The 19,723-nt window shown below is 32.0% G+C and overlaps 1 protein-coding gene across 2 annotated transcripts in view; it reads right to left on the bottom strand.

Annotated features, from left to right (window-relative positions):
• LOC149476945 (paired box protein Pax-6-like) overlaps positions 1-12,824 on the bottom strand; it is a 41,393-nt gene extending 28,569 nt beyond the window's left edge. The window contains exons 1-3 of one of the 2 annotated variants that reach the window (XM_089711509.1): positions 12,740-12,824; positions 11,802-11,967; positions 9,545-9,725 (exon numbers count right to left, since the gene is read on the bottom strand). In XM_089711509.1, the coding sequence (XP_089567635.1) occupies positions 9,545-9,725; positions 11,802-11,967; positions 12,740-12,824 (432 nt within the window). The remainder of the gene's footprint in view (positions 1-9,544; positions 9,726-11,801; positions 11,968-12,739) is intronic. The other variant, XM_089711510.1, reaches the window with a different exon arrangement.
• Between the last annotated feature and the right edge of the window lie 6,899 nt (positions 12,825-19,723).

Genomic DNA, 19,723 nt, shown 5'->3' with positions numbered 1-19,723 from the left:
TCTCTTACCTATTCGCCATATTGCGAATAAATAAAACCGATTCCCGTAATTCCAACATTTTACACATTTCAACGACCATTAACTAATTTGAATATATCATAAATAGGGAGATTCCTCAAGCGGGTTGAAGTGGGATTAAAATTAAACTTGCGTAAAACGTATAGCATATGTCGATAGCGAGGGCCGCACCCCACTAAATAAGATTTTATTCTTTTAAAAAATAAATAAAATCACGCTCCCAAGTTCCTGATTGTGAGCAAATACGTAAAATTAATTAGTCTTGGAAGCTTTTTTGATGTTTAGTTAATAGATTGGCTGTTCTAACGGTTTTTCTTGAGACTATTTGTGTAGAGGGCTTTTTTATTGTAACTTGATATATTTTAAGTTACATAATCTTTCTTTTTATAATTTTTTGATGGCTATTTATTCCAAGCTTCCAACTTTCCAGCAGAATTAGTTGCTTTTAGTTATTAACTTATAGAATAATCAAATTATCATATACAGAGGTTGTTTTTGTGAGAAAATGTTGAGGCAAATTAAATATCATAGACCATATTTATTATGTGGCATTCAAATGTAAGCTACCTACCTAAATTACAACTATACAGTGTAGACATTTTCGATGGGCTCTGGAAATAAATTTTTTTATTTTTTTTTAATTTTTTGTTAGTTCAATTCCCGGGCGAAGCAAGTGAATTTTCGCAAATCTTTGAAAACAGATCTATTTCTATTGAAAAATAAAGGAATATTTCCTTTAAGCAAAATTTGCTATCTCCATTATTTCAAGTACTTTCCCTCCAGGATCCATCGAAAATTTCCACACTGTATAAGGTAAACTTACATCTTACATTATTCAAAGTAGTTATAATTATAGCACCAAAGAAAACAATCCTCAGATGAACATACAAAGACCTATCATAAATACACAGAATTTCCATTACAAAATTTAACAAGATAATACGACAAGCAAATTAAATTCCCTCACAACGGCTAATGTTTATCAAAGAAAGCCTAAGAGGCTGATTATGACTGTTTGGTAGTACTCCGTTTGAAGTGCAGTCAAGCGTTGTGGCCCTAAGAATGCCTTTAACTGCGTAACTTGCTAGGCAAATATATAAGGCATAGAGCACATAGATATATAATATTTGAAGGTAAATGGAGATGAAAGTAACTAGTTTGAATGATAACAAGCTTACTACTAGGTATATTAATAAGTAATTATGTAATTTTGTAATGTAGGAGATTCCGTGGGAGATCGTCCTTCACCGATCTGATAACCAGATGAGACGTATTTTTATTAAATATTTTTTATAAACAAATATGCCTATAATTGCTTGCCTATCGAAAAGTGGTCATGAGTCTCCCACGGGCTCTTAGACCATAATATAGGTAAATAAATAGAACTTTAGAACGACTACGCGTGGTTTGTATATAAATATGTAGTTAAATTACACATAATTAGAAATAACAAAAATACACACAGAGTCAATTACTCCTCGTGTAAATAATGTAGAGTTGCATCCGATTTATGCAAACTTTATAGCAATAAACTAAAGGCTTATTGATTCGGTGTTTTCATTGTTCGAATTTTGTCCATTTTTATGTTGTTTTTATGCATTGCTAGCAATATTAGAAATTTTGGGAGAGTAGTAGTAGAGTCACTGTCACTATAGTGACTCTACTATCTGTAAACAATTTGTCTTATGTGACGAAATTAATTATACTACCTAACTAATTATGTTATTGTGATAAAAAGTTCTGTAAATGATATAATCTATGAATAAACCACTTTAAACTGCGTTGTAAAATGCACGTGTTCCTTTTAATTGTAATCAAATAATGAGAGATTTTTACAAACTAGACCCTAGCCTAATAAAAGCGTTTAATTCGTTACAATACCCCAATATGTAGTCCCAAGTTGATACTAATCTCGTATTTTATCTAATCAAGTATCTGTTGATATTGCGTACAGGGGTGTGGTATGGTCAGAATAAAAGGCAAATATTAGTCATTAGTAAGAGACCTAATCTCGAGAGATGTTAAAAGTGCGATATTATAGGATCGTATTCAAAATTTCTCTGAAAAAATACACTTTATCAATAAATAAATTGATAAATCTGTGTTGACATTTTTATTTTAGTATCTACCTATTCCTACCTATTAACTGGATACGCCATTGCTTGCATTTTTTTATCATAAAAATTGTCTAATTCCGTTTCAGCATGAATATAATATTGAAAACAATTTTACTTGATCTTCACTTTATTTATTTTATTATTATTTCTTAGCAATTTTTTTGCTGTCCGTACACGTGGGATCACAAGTGTGGCATCTCAACTGTAGTGGACGAAGGGATTAAGCGCTAATATACGCAATCCGTTCCTACTTGATTTTAATGTTGTAATTATACTGTGTACATAATATATTCATACGACGAACAAAGTGGTATTTTTTATATGTATAGCTTGTTATAATTATTGTTGGAATTTTTTCTAAGAGAAAAAAATAACATTAGGTTAGTAGTTTATACTTTATACTTGTATTTTCATAATTTAGTAGAGCTAGAATCCTGCATAAAAATCCTGCAAAAACACTATTTGCATTATAAAGGAAAAAAATCGCGAAAAACTGTTGTTGAAAATATAGCTTTTCCAAATTTAACTCAATGATATAATTTTTTGTGAATTCTTAAAATAATAACATTAAATTATTTAATATTTTCTCAATAAAAGAGCTAACCAATACATTTCCAAAACTCTTCAATGTAAAACTTAAAATTCTACAGAACTACAATACCAAATAATCTCGTTCAAAACTAGAATAAAATACAACACTTTAAATATTGCAAATAAGAGGAAATAATATAAAAATTGCATCGACGCACGTGGCGTTTAGATACTTATCTCGCTTCGATTGTCACCCTTCGGCTCGTGTTAGTGATGAGCTTTGAAAAGTACAAATATTATGCTCACGGAAAACCGACGTGAGATATAAAAATATAGTATGTGACGTTATTAGGTTGCCTTTACGGCGAACTTGTGTAATTTTCACGTTTTATACTAGGTATTTTTAAGGGAAATCTTATTTTTAGTGTTGAGATGAAGATAAAACGAATATAATGAAACAATGAAACATTTATTTTGACAGAGATTTTAGTATAAGTACGTAGTATAGAAGAATGAGCACAATACGGTATAAATTTTTAGGACAGCTCTAAAGTATTTATTTTTCAATGTGATATTTCGTCATTTTTTGTACGTACTGTAATTGCGTGGAAAACATAATATTTTTTCGTACAAGCTTGATCGATGACAAAAGAAAATACTTTATAAGTTATTTAATCCATGGGAGCAGGAAGCTTGTATATTTTTAAGCCACTACAACAACTCTACATTTGTTGGATACATAAAATTCAAATGAGAACTCGAAAATTATTGAATATTTCTGACTTTGATTGTTTATATGGTTCGGAATGACTATCATTTTCTCACACTTCAAGTAATACAATACTGCTATAAGACATTATGTTTTACCACCCTGATAGTGAAAATTCATAAGGAAACCTTCACTATTCAGGAGTGACAAAGGCTACATTTTACTCGTTACTAGCTAGTATACCATAAAATCCATATGGTACTTATAAAGAATCAATAAGAATTAAACTCAACAATAGTCCAGGAGGCGGTTGCGATCACGTGCCGGCTCGCCTTATTGCACTCAAAACGTGTAATTAACTGAGGGAGAATTCTATTGACACCTTAGCTATAGTTATTGGTTTCATTAAATTATAAGTATTGTAATTATGTGATAAGTACTAGGGCGGTACGGAAAACATTTAATAACGTATTAGGACATTCAAATGTTCCTTATCTTGGTATTTGCGCTCTAGGTTAACTCTACATCTAAAAAAATGCATTTAACTGATAACATATTTTTGGAAGAAGAAGACACAAAACAAAATAATGTGCATTTGGGATAGGTTAATCTATATGAGTTTTTCAATATATTTATTGGAAAGCTTTTTATTGAAAACTGCAGAAGTACTCGTATGACATTAAAAACTTTCAGATAAAAATCTATAATTATAAAATTCTTTACAATTGTTGTAAGTACGTGACATTCGATTAACTGGATTTTATACTTCTATTTTTTATCGCTGCAAGGCATTTGCATGTGGCATCGTCACAAACAGCAAAACTAAACAATTGTTACGAATACATATTTATTTGCCGGACCGATCACACTCAAGTTTAATATAAGCCTTAAATCCCACGAATTGTGGTATTAATTTCCCTCTGACGCTTCTAGCTTTAAAGCAACTTTACAACGAGGTATTTCAAACCAAATTGAACTCTATGTTTAATAAATAGAATACAATTTCGAACAATTTTTGGCTATCAAATCTATTTAGCATTGTCATAGAAAATTGATCATTACTGCTCTGCAATAAGGTATGTTTTGCAGTGTGCGTAGGTTTAAGGGGAAGACGAGTAATACTGGACCACATGCATGTCGCGTGCGCGCCACGCGTTCCTGCGATAATCTTCTTTGACTCTCTTTGTTACAATTTGTTGCCGCGATATCCCAACCCCCGTGAGATCGCCGTCTCAGATATGATACGTAATGATATTTTAAATCAGTGTTCTGAGCTATTCGCCGTAACAATCTGCGCCTAATATCGCTGTATATTGTTTATTTATTTTCCGTGTGTAAATTTATAAGCCATTCTGAATGTGATAGGATAATAAAGGAAAGCGGTAAAGGATATATTTAGGAAACAGGAATAAAAATTTATATTCTTTATGCGATAAATATAAGTAGAAATAAGAACAAAGATAGGGCCTTCACAAGGGATTTAAAACTCGATTAGTTTTTACATTACAAAATTACGGCAGATTCCCTGCCTATTGAGTGTACGAATGTTAAAAGACGTAAAATAAGATAAGCTCTTAACTTATACAGCTTATAATGTATGTAAAGTGTTTGCGATAATTAGATATATTCAATTTCCAACACCGTTCTTCTCCATTCAACTTTAGAACGAAATAATAAATATAAATGACTTTGTGTTAAATTTTATTACCATGACATTTGCGACTTCGAATGTGTCACCAAAAAAATGGTCCAACATCATGCGTCGACAGTAACGTGACAAGAAAATATCGCGATACAATAAAATAAAGTTGTCATCCCCAGCAAAAGTGCCGGGAGCGTGCTAAATGCATTAATTTGGCCTGGATTTAGTGGCCCGGAAGTGATTTGCTACGGGAAAGCATGCTCAACACGATATGACCCTATGACAACCCTGACGACAATATACCCTCTCACCGCATATTTTTATTGTTAATTAAAATCGTACTGTAACATTATGGGTATTAATCACACATTTGAACGGCAAAACGAATCGTTTAGGGCTGTGTATTTAGTAAGGTTGAGTGGTTCTGCTTTTTTAGTTAAGGGTCGTTACTGTAAAGGTTTAACTGTAGTTTCAATCTTGTTTGTTATTAAGCTAAACGAGACGATTCAATAAGGGAATCAAATTCATACTCAAATATTCTACAAAAATTGTTCTGTAAAATTGTTACGTTAACATAAATTTATATAAGAAATAAATTATATTCTTATGTTGCTTTGTTCGTAACATTAAAATCATAGTTTAAAAATGATTTATAAAAAGTGTAAGAATAACATGCAGTAATTAAATACAATATACATATAAAAGTAAAAACCGTAACAAATAAAATCAATTAATCGTATGTTAATTTAATATAGAGTTCCGTTCATATTAATTTTAGCTCAGGCATCACATTAACAAAATCAGACGAGAGTTGACGTCATACTGAATCGATCCCTTGACGTTAATATATTCACCTTTAAGCACCCTTAAATGTATCTACGTAAACACGAAATAACCCTGTCCTCGATAAATACAGAGAGCGTTTACATATTATCTACCTGTTTATAGATACCTAAGAGCCCACCCTACCCTCGCTGATAACTTAAAGACTTTATCCCCTGTACAGGAATTTTTACGGTAACAAAAGCCTTCATATTTTCTTTATTCGCTCCGTGTCAAAATCGCCCTGTTCCCCCCATCCATTGAAAAAACGTCCAACTCTTTCGCACCTATTACAAAGCCGATATCTTCATCTCATTTTATAGATACCTTCCATTTCGGGGTTTTATGTTTTTCTCGATATTCTTGGCGGAGTGCTTAATGCTTCTTTTTCTCGAACCGTCAACGACAGGGTGATGGCATGAATTTATTAATTAATTTATGTTAAGTATTCAGTAGAAGGGGTGTTTAGGAATTTGCCCGTTGCTTAAATTCGACTTAATGACTGTGTTATTTTCGCATCTTAATATCTTTTTGCGCCGTTTCTTTTTAGAGGCCGTAAAGAGTTAAGACTACAGTAAAGTATGAGTTATACGTAGCAAATGTTTTGTTATGACTTTCATTTGTCAACACCCTTGTATGGAAAAATTCAGACTTATTACTAAGCTGACTTATTTTTATTTCCTTCCATAATCATTTTTCTGTTTATAACTTAGTTATAACAATCTTTACGGGCAGGAAAGAACAAATATTTCAGTTTTACATTACATATTAGACAATTACCTATATACCAATAACTATCTACCTATCTTAGCTGATTTAAGAATTGAACACATCAATATTTTCCTATAAATATCAGAAATAAAATGATTATTAAATCCACATTAAATAAAGCCAGCAAACAAAAGCATCAACCTCTATAGAGGCATCGACGACGCAAGGCACCAGTAGGGAGAGCCTTATTCAAAAAAGGGAAAAGACGAAGAAAAAAGTTATAACGTCGTCATATTGTTTTGCCAAGGGGTGGGAGGGGGCTAGTGCGGGAGATAAGGCGTTATGACATCCTATGTATATTTTAGTATGATGTTTTATACGATTTGAAATACTTTAGTTTGATACGGATTTTAAATTTGAACGTTTCGTGTATTGAATGGAAGTGTGTAGAAGCTTTGAATGATGTTAAAATGGTTTGAGTGCAAGCTTTTTTCGAATAATTAAATAACACTTATGTAATTTATGTTTCCACTTGATTTATATGATAGAGCGATACTGCACCTAATCGATTAAATTAAATAAAACAATAAAATTTACTAATATATTGTGTCGCATTCTGCAAACATTTTCATTGGGAAGACCTAAAGTTTTAGCACATTTTATCGATCATAAGCTTAATTTTTAACTACCTACCGGCTACCTGATTATTAAAAAAATAATTTGATTAATAATAACAGGTATTTGTACACTCTTAATTAAACCTTTAGCACAAAACTACATTATTGATCGCTTTTATAACTACTACACTATTGATATTTATAGAGTGTACTCCTATTTCTTGTTACTTAAGTTAGAAAGGATCGGTGTCAGAGGCCTTCCATTACAATTACTGGGAGATTACTTAAAACATAGAAAGCAGCGTGTAAAAATAGACAATTGGGTTAGCGATGAACTACTTGTGCAGTACGGTGTCCCTCAGGGTAGTGTTCTTGGACCTAGCTTATTTCTTGTGTATCTAAACGATTTATGCCAACTTCAACTGGACCATGGTAAAATACTGTCTTTTGCAGACGACACAGCACTTTTGTTCACGGGTGACTCATGGACAGAAGTGTTTCAAAGTACACAAAAGGGCTTTGATCAGATTTGTGAGTGGCTAAAATGTAATGTTTTAACGTTAAATGTGGATAAGACTAAATATATTGCCTTTGCATCAAAAAAAAATCTTCTTCCACCTGTAAGTTACAAAATTACCTCACATACATGCACACCTATGACTAACCTTACCTGCTCTTGTCCTCCTATTCAAAGAACTGACACTATCAAATATCTTGGAGTTTACTTGGATCAAACTCTCACATTTAAGCCTCACATTGAAATTTTAGTTACACGGATTCGCAAACTGATATATATATTTAAAATTTTGAGACATATTGCTGATTTCCGGACAATAAAAATGGTATACTCAGCTCTATGTCATTCAATCATTAATTATTGTATTAGCTCCTGGGGAGGCGCTTGCAAGGTACACCTCATAGAAGTTGAAAGAGCACAAAGAGCCTTACTCAGAGTAGGAGCTGGTTTACCATTTCGCTATCCTACTTGCGAACTATACAAACGCTGGGATGTACTAACTGTCAGACAGACTTTTATCTTATCTATTGTAATAAGGCAACATGCACAAATAAACTATGATCCGAATTTCAATAGGGACAAGCGTAGAAAAGATATTATTTGTAAAAAGAACTCTTTTAATTCATGTCTATCACATAGATTTTATTATTTTCTCGGGGCATTTTTATACAATAGAATCAATAAGTCTATCTCAATATACTCTCTTAGTACATCAAGGTGCAAGACGTCGGTATGTAAATGGCTCAAAAAATTAGACTATCAAACAACAGAAAATTTTATTCATTCAATTCGGTAAATAGAGAAACTGAAACGTACATACTCCATCGCAAAAACCCATCCACACCTTACCGTCAATCACTCACTCACACACACACACACATACACGCGAGCACATACGCACACTCACTCACACACTCACACACGCATACACAAACACACACATTATACACATAGTATATCAATTCACTTTAACCTTTCACCTCATCTATAATAATTTATAATATGTCCATTGGTAATTTTTTCTATTTTAATTTTTCATTTAACTTTAGTTACGATTAATTCTTTCTCATTTCATGCTCACGCTCATTGTATATCTTATAGATGTGATTGTTAATGCTTTGGGGGCCTGGTGACCCGTAACACAAGTATTTTATACTTCTCGCGGGCACCAGTCTCTCACAAATGTTAGTGTTAAGATATTATATAGATTAACAATGTATATATATTGTGCATTTGTGATGAGAAAAATAAATAAATAAATAAAATTTCTATATTCCGATACTCAAATAATTGTAGGCCAAATGCACTAACAAAGACTTTAAACGCCGCGGCCGGCCACAAACTGTATTATTAAGCTGGTAAAGTCGTTTTACAAGTAAACCTCAGGCGGTCATGTTGCATGACAATCGTTATTGTTCACATAAGCCTATTAAATTATTGTACCACTCAATTTATTTCAAACTGAGATCAATAAGTTTAAAATATCATTAGAAGAAGTGTTAGAAGCCAAAAGTTAAGCGATTTTTTATTTAATTTGATGTAAAATTTTAGAAAATTCATGATTCGATGGAGAAATATAATTTCCCGGGTCTATTTATACGATTTACCCATAGACATAGTAGTGATTAGTGATTTAGTATTACGATTAAATAGTTACGAATATGTTTTTATATTTTCCATCCAGAAATCGTAATTATACATAAATTGCTGCTATCCAATTACAATACAGAATTTGTCTAATGTATCAACTATCATCGCGATACATGTAGTTGAGCAATTGAGAATTTGTAACTTAAATAAAACAGTCGAATATGTAATCCTAATTAATCTATTGTGTATGGATATAAAAAAGGTACTCACACTAGGTATATTATCCGAAGTACACACTCCTTCACTGAGCAGGCGATCCCGGATCTCCCAAGCGAAGATAGAAGGACATTCACGTTTGTACTGGGCTATCTTGCTGACCACCTCTGCGGTGGCCACCCGGGGTTTAGAACCACCGATCGCACGAGGTCGAATGGACCCCGTTTCGTAGTATCTGTGAAGTAGAAGACTGTTTATATGGGCAATTAAATAGGACATATCGATGTGTACAAATACATATTATGTACCTACATAGAAATATGAATAACATTATGGACAATTAAATTATGTATTTGTGAAATGTTTCAAATAGATTTTTTTCGATTGCTAACCAAAATGTAAAAAAAAAAATTGTGCGTGTACTATAGTGTACACACGTAAGAAGTGAAACTTCTTTATGACCTTATTTTTCAAAAAATAATTTACTACCTTTATGCAACTTTACAGAAATACGTCAATCACGCGTGGTAGGGATAAAAACAAGATGGCGCGTAACGGAAAAATGTTACACTAAATTTTTTTCCAACCCCGATAAAGAAGTTTCACTTCAATAAGATGCATAAATGAATATAACTATAGAAAAATTTTAATTATGCTGGCTGTTTCATACTCGTGAAAAAACTGTCAACTCACCTTTTCATTCTTGAACCAAAATAGTTATATAATTTAAAGGAAATCATCGAAGGTTAAATTGGTCGTGAATATTACTACATATTGAGCTGTAAATCTGTTCATATTTTGCTGAAACACGTGTATGAATTAGTGCGAAAATTTTTCCCTTTTATATATTTACTAGCTGCCCGGGAAAACGTTGTTCTGCCTTACTTTTTATCACTTAGGAATATGAAAAAAAGGTATTTTTCCAATTCTCAGACCAATAAGCATACAAAATTTTATGAGAATCGGTCAAACCGTTTCGGAGGAGTTTTACTACAAACATGAGAATTTTTTTGTTTTTCAAAAAATTCTAGATCTAGGCTTATATTTCCAAAAAGATCTATATCTAAGCTTTTGATATTTACAATGTTAAAAAGGTTTCCTGTGCCGATATCACACGGTAAAAGTTTTTATCTAATATCAAGTTGCGAACTGGTTTGGTGTCAGGTTCTTGAAGACGCATTTTGTTTTATTACCTGGCCTTATGTTTACTATGAGTTTTTTAGTATGCTAAAATATACCTAACGTTTGGTAATGTTCACTGTATTGATAGTATAAATTAATTATTGCCCTTGTTTTTCTATTTTACATGGCTCTACGGATACTTTATTCTGCTTTAATTTCTGTATCTATAAATTTATATGTATTTCAATTATGCTTTATAAATTTCTATGTATTTACATAAGAAAATTCATCGAAATCCATTCAGGAATTGAGGCGTGAATTCACTACAAACGGAAATAAGGTAAGTAACTTTCGCATTATGTTCGCATCGCCAACATTGTGTTTTACAATTTTATAATAGGTATAGTTACACTTTAAAAATATAAGAATGTCTTATAAGATATCTTACACAATAAAACTTATAAAATCTCCTTCATCAAATCGACATGGAATTTCGTTATCAGTAAATAAAACCTCAATATTCATATCAACCGCAAACTTAATAAAAATCAATATTCAATGCGTCATGAAAATAGACCGTGTCACGTTACACGTCTGTCACCTAAAACCAACCTTCGGAGTTACCTTGTCCGTCGAATAATACCGTCAATTTATATTTTCAATATTTATTCCATTAATCTCTTCGATCGGGTATTTTTAATCTGGCCGGTTTGGCTGTTTTGCTATGAAATGTGGTTGCAACTATGATACTGCGGTTGGGGCCTGTTAGACCTCGTATTGATTACAGGCAACATTTTTCGGATAACTGGGTGTAGTGTTGCCAGCGCTGGTCGGGATCTATGCTACTACGTTATGACGATTGTGGTTTGATCTTCGATATTACGATTGATTGAGCCGTTTGATTGATCCGGTCCAAGGATTAGTGGTCACCTAGAACAGTAGCCCAATAGAATCTTATTTGAAAATGTGGTGTAATTTTATTTGTATCCTTTGATAAACACTTCTGTGTCGTTTAATATCCTTTCCGATTTATACCGTGTACCTGAGCATAGGTCTATTCGTCCAAACTGTAGAAATGCTGAAGAAATATCATGGATCTTCGACGATCTTCTGATGCGTGGAGTCGAGCAGCGGCATGCCGTTCACGTGAGGAATGAGTAAAATGTGGCACAAAGCGACAATACGTTACCTGCCGAGTATCTTAGACACGCAGCCGTTGGAGACCTGCAGGATCCTGCTGATGTCGCAGGGCCGCGCCCCCGAGTGCGCCAGCTCGACGATCTTCTGCCGCGTGGAGTCGGGCAGCGGTCTGCCTCCTACAAACACGCCGCCGAGCTGGTTAACACCGCTGTGACCTGTTCACCACAAGCCTGCTTACTCTAATTAATCAAGTTTCAACTTCATGATGCACAGACTTATAATGTAACAGGTTCTGCCACAGCAATGCAGCGAACGAGCTTACAAGAAACGCAGCGCAGGTGTGTTGCGTTTTTTGTAAGTTACAAGAATGTTATTTGGTTTAGTGAGTTAATATTTCTAGGTCTAAATACTACGTGGCTTGATTTGGCTTATAGGGATGACACATAAATACTTAAAAGCTTAATAGTAATCTGAAAAATAGCGTTCTTGAAATTATTATTACCATTATTTTATAAGGTGATATGATTAATAATATTTCAAGCTTGCCGTGCACTTGTGTGAAAATATAAAGCAACTTGAGAATTGAATACGGTTTGTTAAAGCCGATCAATAAAAACGAAGGTGTTATAAGCGGATTCTAGACACTTTATAGTAAGAAATCAAAAGGCAAACACTACTCAAATCGTTTCGTTGTGAGAATCTGATCAAAATATTGACAACTTTTGATAAGCCTTGTCTATAATCTAATGCTTTTCAATATTAACGTAGTAGATATTTTGATTGCCTTTTTGCCGATACTCAATTTCTCTGAAATAACTAAATAGATAGTGTATATTCTGAAATTGTGTAAAGAATTTCTACAAAACATTGACTGAATCTATCTAACAGGTCAATCATCCTCTCAAAAAATCTCCCTTTCTTATTACTTAGTTTCAATATTCCAATCAGACTCATTAAATAAACAATGGTGGTCACCATTACCTTTACCTTTGTGCGCCAGGTCGTCCATCCTGTCCAAGAGTTGGTCCGGCGGCCAGGGTGAGATGGGGGTGATCTGCTGCGCCGGCAGCATGGTATATACCCCGTATTCTTCTATGGTGATGCCCTTTGTAAACATGGTATGAGTTTATAGTACAGGGTGCTTTTTTATGGTACAGGATGCTTTTTTATGGTAGGTACAGGTGATTTTTATGGTACCTACAGCTACAGGTTGATGTTTTTCGGAGGTTGAATTGTAATGTGATACGAAATTTGGTGGATAAAAAATATATTAACATAGTCAAAAGTATAGAATATAGATATTCTGAAGAAGAAGAAAAAAAGGGAACAAAAATGAATTGGTTTTATTAAAAACGTAGAATGTTATTAGACCATGCCAATGTGTTATTTAGTTCCTTGTAGAAAGGTATGAAAAAAGAGTAACACACTCATAATATAAGGACGATCATGCTTAGGTGTTAATTTGAAACCTTCAAAGTAAAATTAAAAGTAATTACTACTATTTACTAAAAATATCTCGTAAATATATATATGAAACTAATCGATATTGTTTGTTTCTATTGTAAATAAATTGTAATTACCTAGGTAAATAATATGTTTTTCTTATTGATTGCCCAAACTATTTTATTTGTTTAAAATCTTATTATATACAACATTTGTAAGTCATAAGATATAAGAGAAAAAAAGATAAGGCTTGCAAAAAAATCTTTGCTTAAATTTTTAAGAATTAAAGACTACGACGCCTTTGCCCTTCAAACTTTGGTCCATAATTAAACCTCTTAAGAATACCTCAAAAGAATCTATCATTGCCCTAAATTACGTACTAAATTATTATTTTTTTAAAGTTTAAATTGCGTCAGCTGGTTTATCAGACGATCAATTATTATTACAGTCCTTTATTGTAAATTTTACTCGCACAGTGGTATTAAATTAGGCAGTTTATTTATCGGACAATCAATGTGCTTTTTATGCTGAATTAAACTTGTGTGTAAAAATATTTTTAACCGACTTCAAAAAAAGGAGGAGGTTATCAATTCGGCCGGTATATTTTTTTTTGTTATCAATTCCAAAAAAACGCCTAAACAGATTGTGATAAACACGTATGACTTTTTTCTTGAATTAAAACAAGATAGGTAGCATATCTACAGTTATTAAAATTTTAAGCATTTCTTTTTTATTTTTACGTACCTACAGAATCCACTTAAAAAAACATTAGGTACTTCATTAACTTATTTTAGCCATAACATTTGAAATACGGATTATGTAGGAACATATTTTTGAATATTTGTTATACTGAATAGTATCATGAGTATATACCTATGTGTATGTACCTATTAAGTATGAAATAAAGAGCAGATACGTAAGTCCAGAATCCGAGAATCTGATAAATAAACATTTTAAATGCGATCCGATTTGAGATGCATAAATGATGAAAATTGAATAAATAAGAAAGCCATAAATAAACAAAATCAAATATGTGGTCGAAACAACTGGGAAAAACTTGCATCCCCAAATACTACCCGTTAGGAGTTGATATTTGTATTTATTTGTAAAAAAAGTAGACTATGTTTTTTCACAAAATTTTATTCTAATTGGAATCGGGGTTTTTGTTTTAAATCGTATAAGATAGACATTCTTTACACTTACAATTTTTAAAGTATGATTGACTTCACTCTACTTGGGTAAAATCTTAAATTAGATATATACTTAAACATTACTCACTGATTTTTTGTTTATATAATAAGTAAGTACATTTAAATTTACATAGAAAATAGAGGAACTACAAATAAAGAGAGCTAAAAATAATGTAACCAGCAAAAAGTGCTATCAAGTGATCTAAGTTTCGATGTAACTGTGAAAACTAGATAAACTGATTATTATAGTGCATCCAGTTGCTTTATATTTTCCAATTAAATCATTACTTTTGGACATTTTTTAATGTAAATTGTACCTACCTACTACTACTAGTTGTGTGGCTATAGGATTCTTATATGAATTATTTACTTGATAATAAAATTATTATAACCTCTATTATTATTAAAAATCACTTTTCCGATTTTTTTACCATTACCACATGTAAAACAATACTTTTTTCTTTTAATGAGTTACCGACGGCGTCTTCTTACATAGGTACCTATGATAAAATGTACCTACCATGTACCTACTAATAAACCTACTTATTGCACGCCTCATAAGCGAAGCGTTGAGGTGGGTACTACTGTCACTTCGCGCAAAACATCTGATTTTTCAAACTTAAAATGTCTTTATGTATCATACATTGCACTTGTAAGATAATACATACACACACATATTAAGAAAAAACACTATTTTTAACGTTCATGATATTTTTGATGTCATTTTTGTTATTTAAACTAGTTAAAAAACAGTTTAAAAAAGTTCTGTCTTGGACGTCCGTGTGTCTGTATGTGCGGATCCTTTTTCTTGTTAACACGATAGCGACCGAAATACTTTACTAATCGAGTCTTTTTTTTTCTCTTACGCTTGAGTATGCTCAGGAATAGAACCCTTTCATTTTTCAGGGTCTGATTCGATGTGGTTTAATTGTTATTAAATAAACAAAAATAATAATTAATAAATATTTATTAAAAAAAAATTATGAGGCGTGCACTTTTGGATTTTCCAAATTTTTTTAAATTATTACTTACAGGTATAGGTAATAGTTGTATACGTAGTATATTATTATTAGTCTGTGGTAATAGGTATACAGCATAGAATATGTAGAGAATCATATCAGGCATAATAAAAAAGTGTATATCAGTAAATGGTTTTGTTATAACTACTTTAAATGATTTAAGATATATATATTACTAGGTTTCCACCCGCGGCTTCGCCCGCGCAGTTAAAGAAAAACCCGCATAGTTCCCGTTCCCGTGGGATTTCCGGGATTGCGTAATTTTCCCGGGATAAAAAGTAGCCTATGTCCTTTCTCGGGTATCAAAATATCTCCATACCAAATTTCATGAAGATTGGTTCAGTAGTTTAGGCGTGATTGAGTAACAGACAGACAGACAGAGTTACTTTCGCATTTATAATATTATAGTATGGATTATGTTATCTAAGGTTCAGTTACTAAATTGAATTACGTGGTGAAATTAATCGAAGCGGTTTGAGGTCTGCGGAAGTAATGTCAATTAAAAGTTGCCTTGAAAATATCATTTAAAAGTATTTTATGACATGGTATAGGTACCTATAATGTAAGACATTTTTTTTTTTATTAATCCATAGGTTAAGGTCGTTGGCTAAAAGGGTCGTTGGGTTAAGGTATGACAATCCTATTTTTTATTGCTGTAAAGATGGTTACGTGATAGTATTTTTAAGTGGGTACCATCCACAAAAAATATTGACAGAATTTTTATTTTTATTGGCAATACGTTTTTGAATTAATCAATAATCATCATCTTCCTATTTGACGTATTTGAAAATTTATTGTACGACAAATAAATTAATTGAAATAAAATATAAATTTATTCAGTACCTAATATATAATTCAAGAACCTGTTTTTTTTATAATATTTTGAATATTTGGCTGTATAAAATTTTTATCTCAGGAAATCGTTACCTGTAAGTTTCTTAATACCTAATACTCAAAGCATTATCTAAAATTTTGAAGTGCAATAGAATGTAGAGATCTTATAGGTAGAGATATAAAATAGTATAGCTAGAGGTGTTTAATAATTTACCGATACGTAACATTAATTTTTAATTTTAACAAGAAATTTTAAATATCGGTATTTTCTAGTAGTTACATAATTTTTTTATCTATCTAAGTATATATGTTACCGGAAATGTATGAAATCAAGGAATTGTATACAATTCCTAGGAAATGTGTACAATTCCGATACCATTTAGGAAATGTATAAAATATTGTTTAAAAAACTATTTAATGCATGCATATCCTAGGAAATGTATAATCTTCCTAGGAATTGTATACAATTCCAATATCGTATTAGGAAATGTGTAAAGTAAATGCTTTCTGTAATAAAACACGTTGTTATTTTTTTTATTATAGCTCTTATTGATACAATCGGGTTAAACAGTCATACCGTAAAATTGTAATAATATTATGTTCATATTATTATCTTACTAATTAACATTTTAAAAATCAACTATCTAACTTTTAACGTAAATATCACAAAATCAACTTATATTTATTCTTATAAAATCAAATTTTCATTTGGCAAGTAATCAGTCCCCCGTCCCGCTGTCTATGCCGCTAGCTGTTTTAATATGCCGAAAATTCGTCTTTTTCCAAAATTCTACAAAAAGACGGTCGCAAGCCGACGGAGCCCCACTTCGTTTGGCTCCTATTTCTGTGTAGTTTTAAAAAACACGAACCTAATAGAGCAGGCTCCAAGGAGATGTTCGTTTGCAAAAATAGCGGACCTAAATCTGACTTCTGATATATATTGTATAGGTCCCAGACATCCTATAGACAGATGTTGCCAACCAGTTTTGTGGTCCCCCTGCCCGCACCCCGGTAATTAAATATGGCATACAAAGAAAAAAATAAAAATTTCCAAAACATGCCGTGTGGGGTATCAAATGAAAGAGCTTATTGAGTAGATCACGAATATATAGCATACTATATACATTTCTTACACTTTCTCTAAGATTTTTTAGAAAATTTACGAAAATGGTCCATTTTTGAGTTAACTTTAAACCACTATAGATTGAAAACTCATGAATATATTTTTTAAATTATTATTTTAAATAATTAACAATAGTCCATTGTTTATGATTCAATAGTTCGTAATATAATATAAGTGAGCTATGTGGTGGATTTGATGTAAATAACTATATACTATATGAACTTGAAAATATACTCGCCATCTTTGAATGCTCCCCCCACTCCCCCATGCAACTATTTCACTGTACAAAATATTGAATCGTAAACAATGGACTATTGTTAATTATTTAAAATAATAATTTAAAAAATATATTCATGAGTTTTCAATCTATAGTGGTTTAAAGTTACTCAAAAATGGACCATTTTCGTAAATTTTCTAAAAAATCTTAGAGAAAGTGTAAGAAATGTATATAGTATGCTATATATTCGTAATCTACTCAATAAGCTCTTTCATTTGATACCCCACACGGCATGTTTTGGAAATTTTTATTGTTTTCTTTGTATGCCATATTTAATTACCGGGGTGCGGGCAGGGGGACCACAAAACTGGTTGGCAACATCTGTCTATAGGATGTCTGGGATCTATACAATATATATCAGAAGTCAGATTTAGGTCCGCGATTTTTGCAAACGAAACTCCACTGAGAGTCCGGTCTATAACCTAACCCACCCCCTTATCCAAACCAAAAATTTCTGATTACGAATTATCGGCATAGTTACTACAAAATGCCGACCGTTTGTAAACGCCCAGATTATATACTATTAGCCTGCGACATATCAATATCTTAAATGTTTTACATTTCCGATAGCTATTTAGGAAATGTAGATATAGATTTCCTAGGAAATGTGTATAAAATAATTTATTTTACACATTTCCGTGCGATTTTAGGAATTATATACATTTCCTAGGAATTGTATACAATGACGGATTACATACATTTCCAGTAACATATATATAAAAATGAAACCCGTTTTCCTTGGTCTCGGCATCACGCGTGAACGGGTGGACCGATTTCAATAATTCTTTTTTTATTATATTCCTTGAAGTACGAGGATGGTTCTTATGTAGAGTTCTTACGTAAATATGTACCGTGGGCGAAGCCGAGGCGGACGGTTAGTTGTTCATAAATATCGATTAAAAGGTAATGGAAATACCTATACCTATGCTACATTTGATATACTGATTTAAAAGACCTTTATGTATTTAGATAATTTTAAAATGCTTCTACATAAGACAATGATATTCATGTTCAAAATCATAAACTACAGGTTTGATAATTTAATACGGCCGTAACCTACGACATCTACATTATCTACCAGATTATATAGAAAATATTAATCGCTATGAATAAAACACTTTTGCCCAACAAATCGTCCCCAATAATTCATTATTGGAAAACCGATATTGTGATTAAATTTCACAGCAGTGTTCAAGCGAAACCTCTAATCATTTGCTTGTTTATAGAAAATGTCACCATGTGTGAACATGAATTGTGTTTTTGGAGGGAAAATATTCATTTCTATCGTTATTTTACTGGTTTACGTTACAATTGTTAGAGGAAAAACGAAGCATGATAGTGGACACTTAAGTGAGCGTTTAATTAACGATTTGTATCAGAAATATAAAGAAGCTGTGTCTAATGGTAAGTAATGTAATTATTATAATATGTAGATATTAAATTTCATTGGGTCTTTTACTTCTTACAAACTTGAGTTGCTAAGATTCGACTCTACATAAATTCATTTGAAGTTTTTTTTATATTTTGCGCACCTATCAGTTCCTATCTAGGTAGTGTTTATCTACACTAATATTATAAAGAGGAAAACTTTGTTGGTTTGTTTGATTGTAATGAATAGGCTCATAAACTACTGGACCGATTTTGATGAAATTTGTCACTGACAATTTTTAGACCCTGAGAAAGAACATAGGCTACTTTTTATTGCAAAATATGTACCACGGGCGAAGCCGGGGCGGACCGCTAGTGATTTTATAAGAAGGTATAGGATATCAAGCTTTGTCAAATAAGGCACACCACCTTATTAAACCTATTGGCTATATAACTATTCAGAAGAATAAATTTTATACAGTCAATAAATTTTTTAAGCACATTTTATTGCTTTTTGGTTATTTTTTCACATTTGGTTATTCCAGTTCTTCATCATTCTCACCATATTTTTACGTTTATAGATGCGGACATTGTTATACTAAGACGTCTATTTGATCATAATCGTCTATTCGAAATCCATATAAAAAAGTTGAAAGAAGTAAATGGATTAAAACAGCACAACCTTATGATCAAAGGGAATCCCAGATCCGGTAACAA

The sequence above is a fragment of the Colias philodice genome, chromosome 26 (genome assembly GCF_061535455.1).
Source record: "Colias philodice isolate Cphi_HAF_F1 chromosome 26, ilColPhil1 Martin Lab GWU primary, whole genome shotgun sequence".
Taxonomy (NCBI): Eukaryota; Metazoa; Arthropoda; class Insecta; order Lepidoptera; family Pieridae; genus Colias; species Colias philodice.
This window is presented reverse-complemented; position numbering and strand designations above follow the sequence as displayed.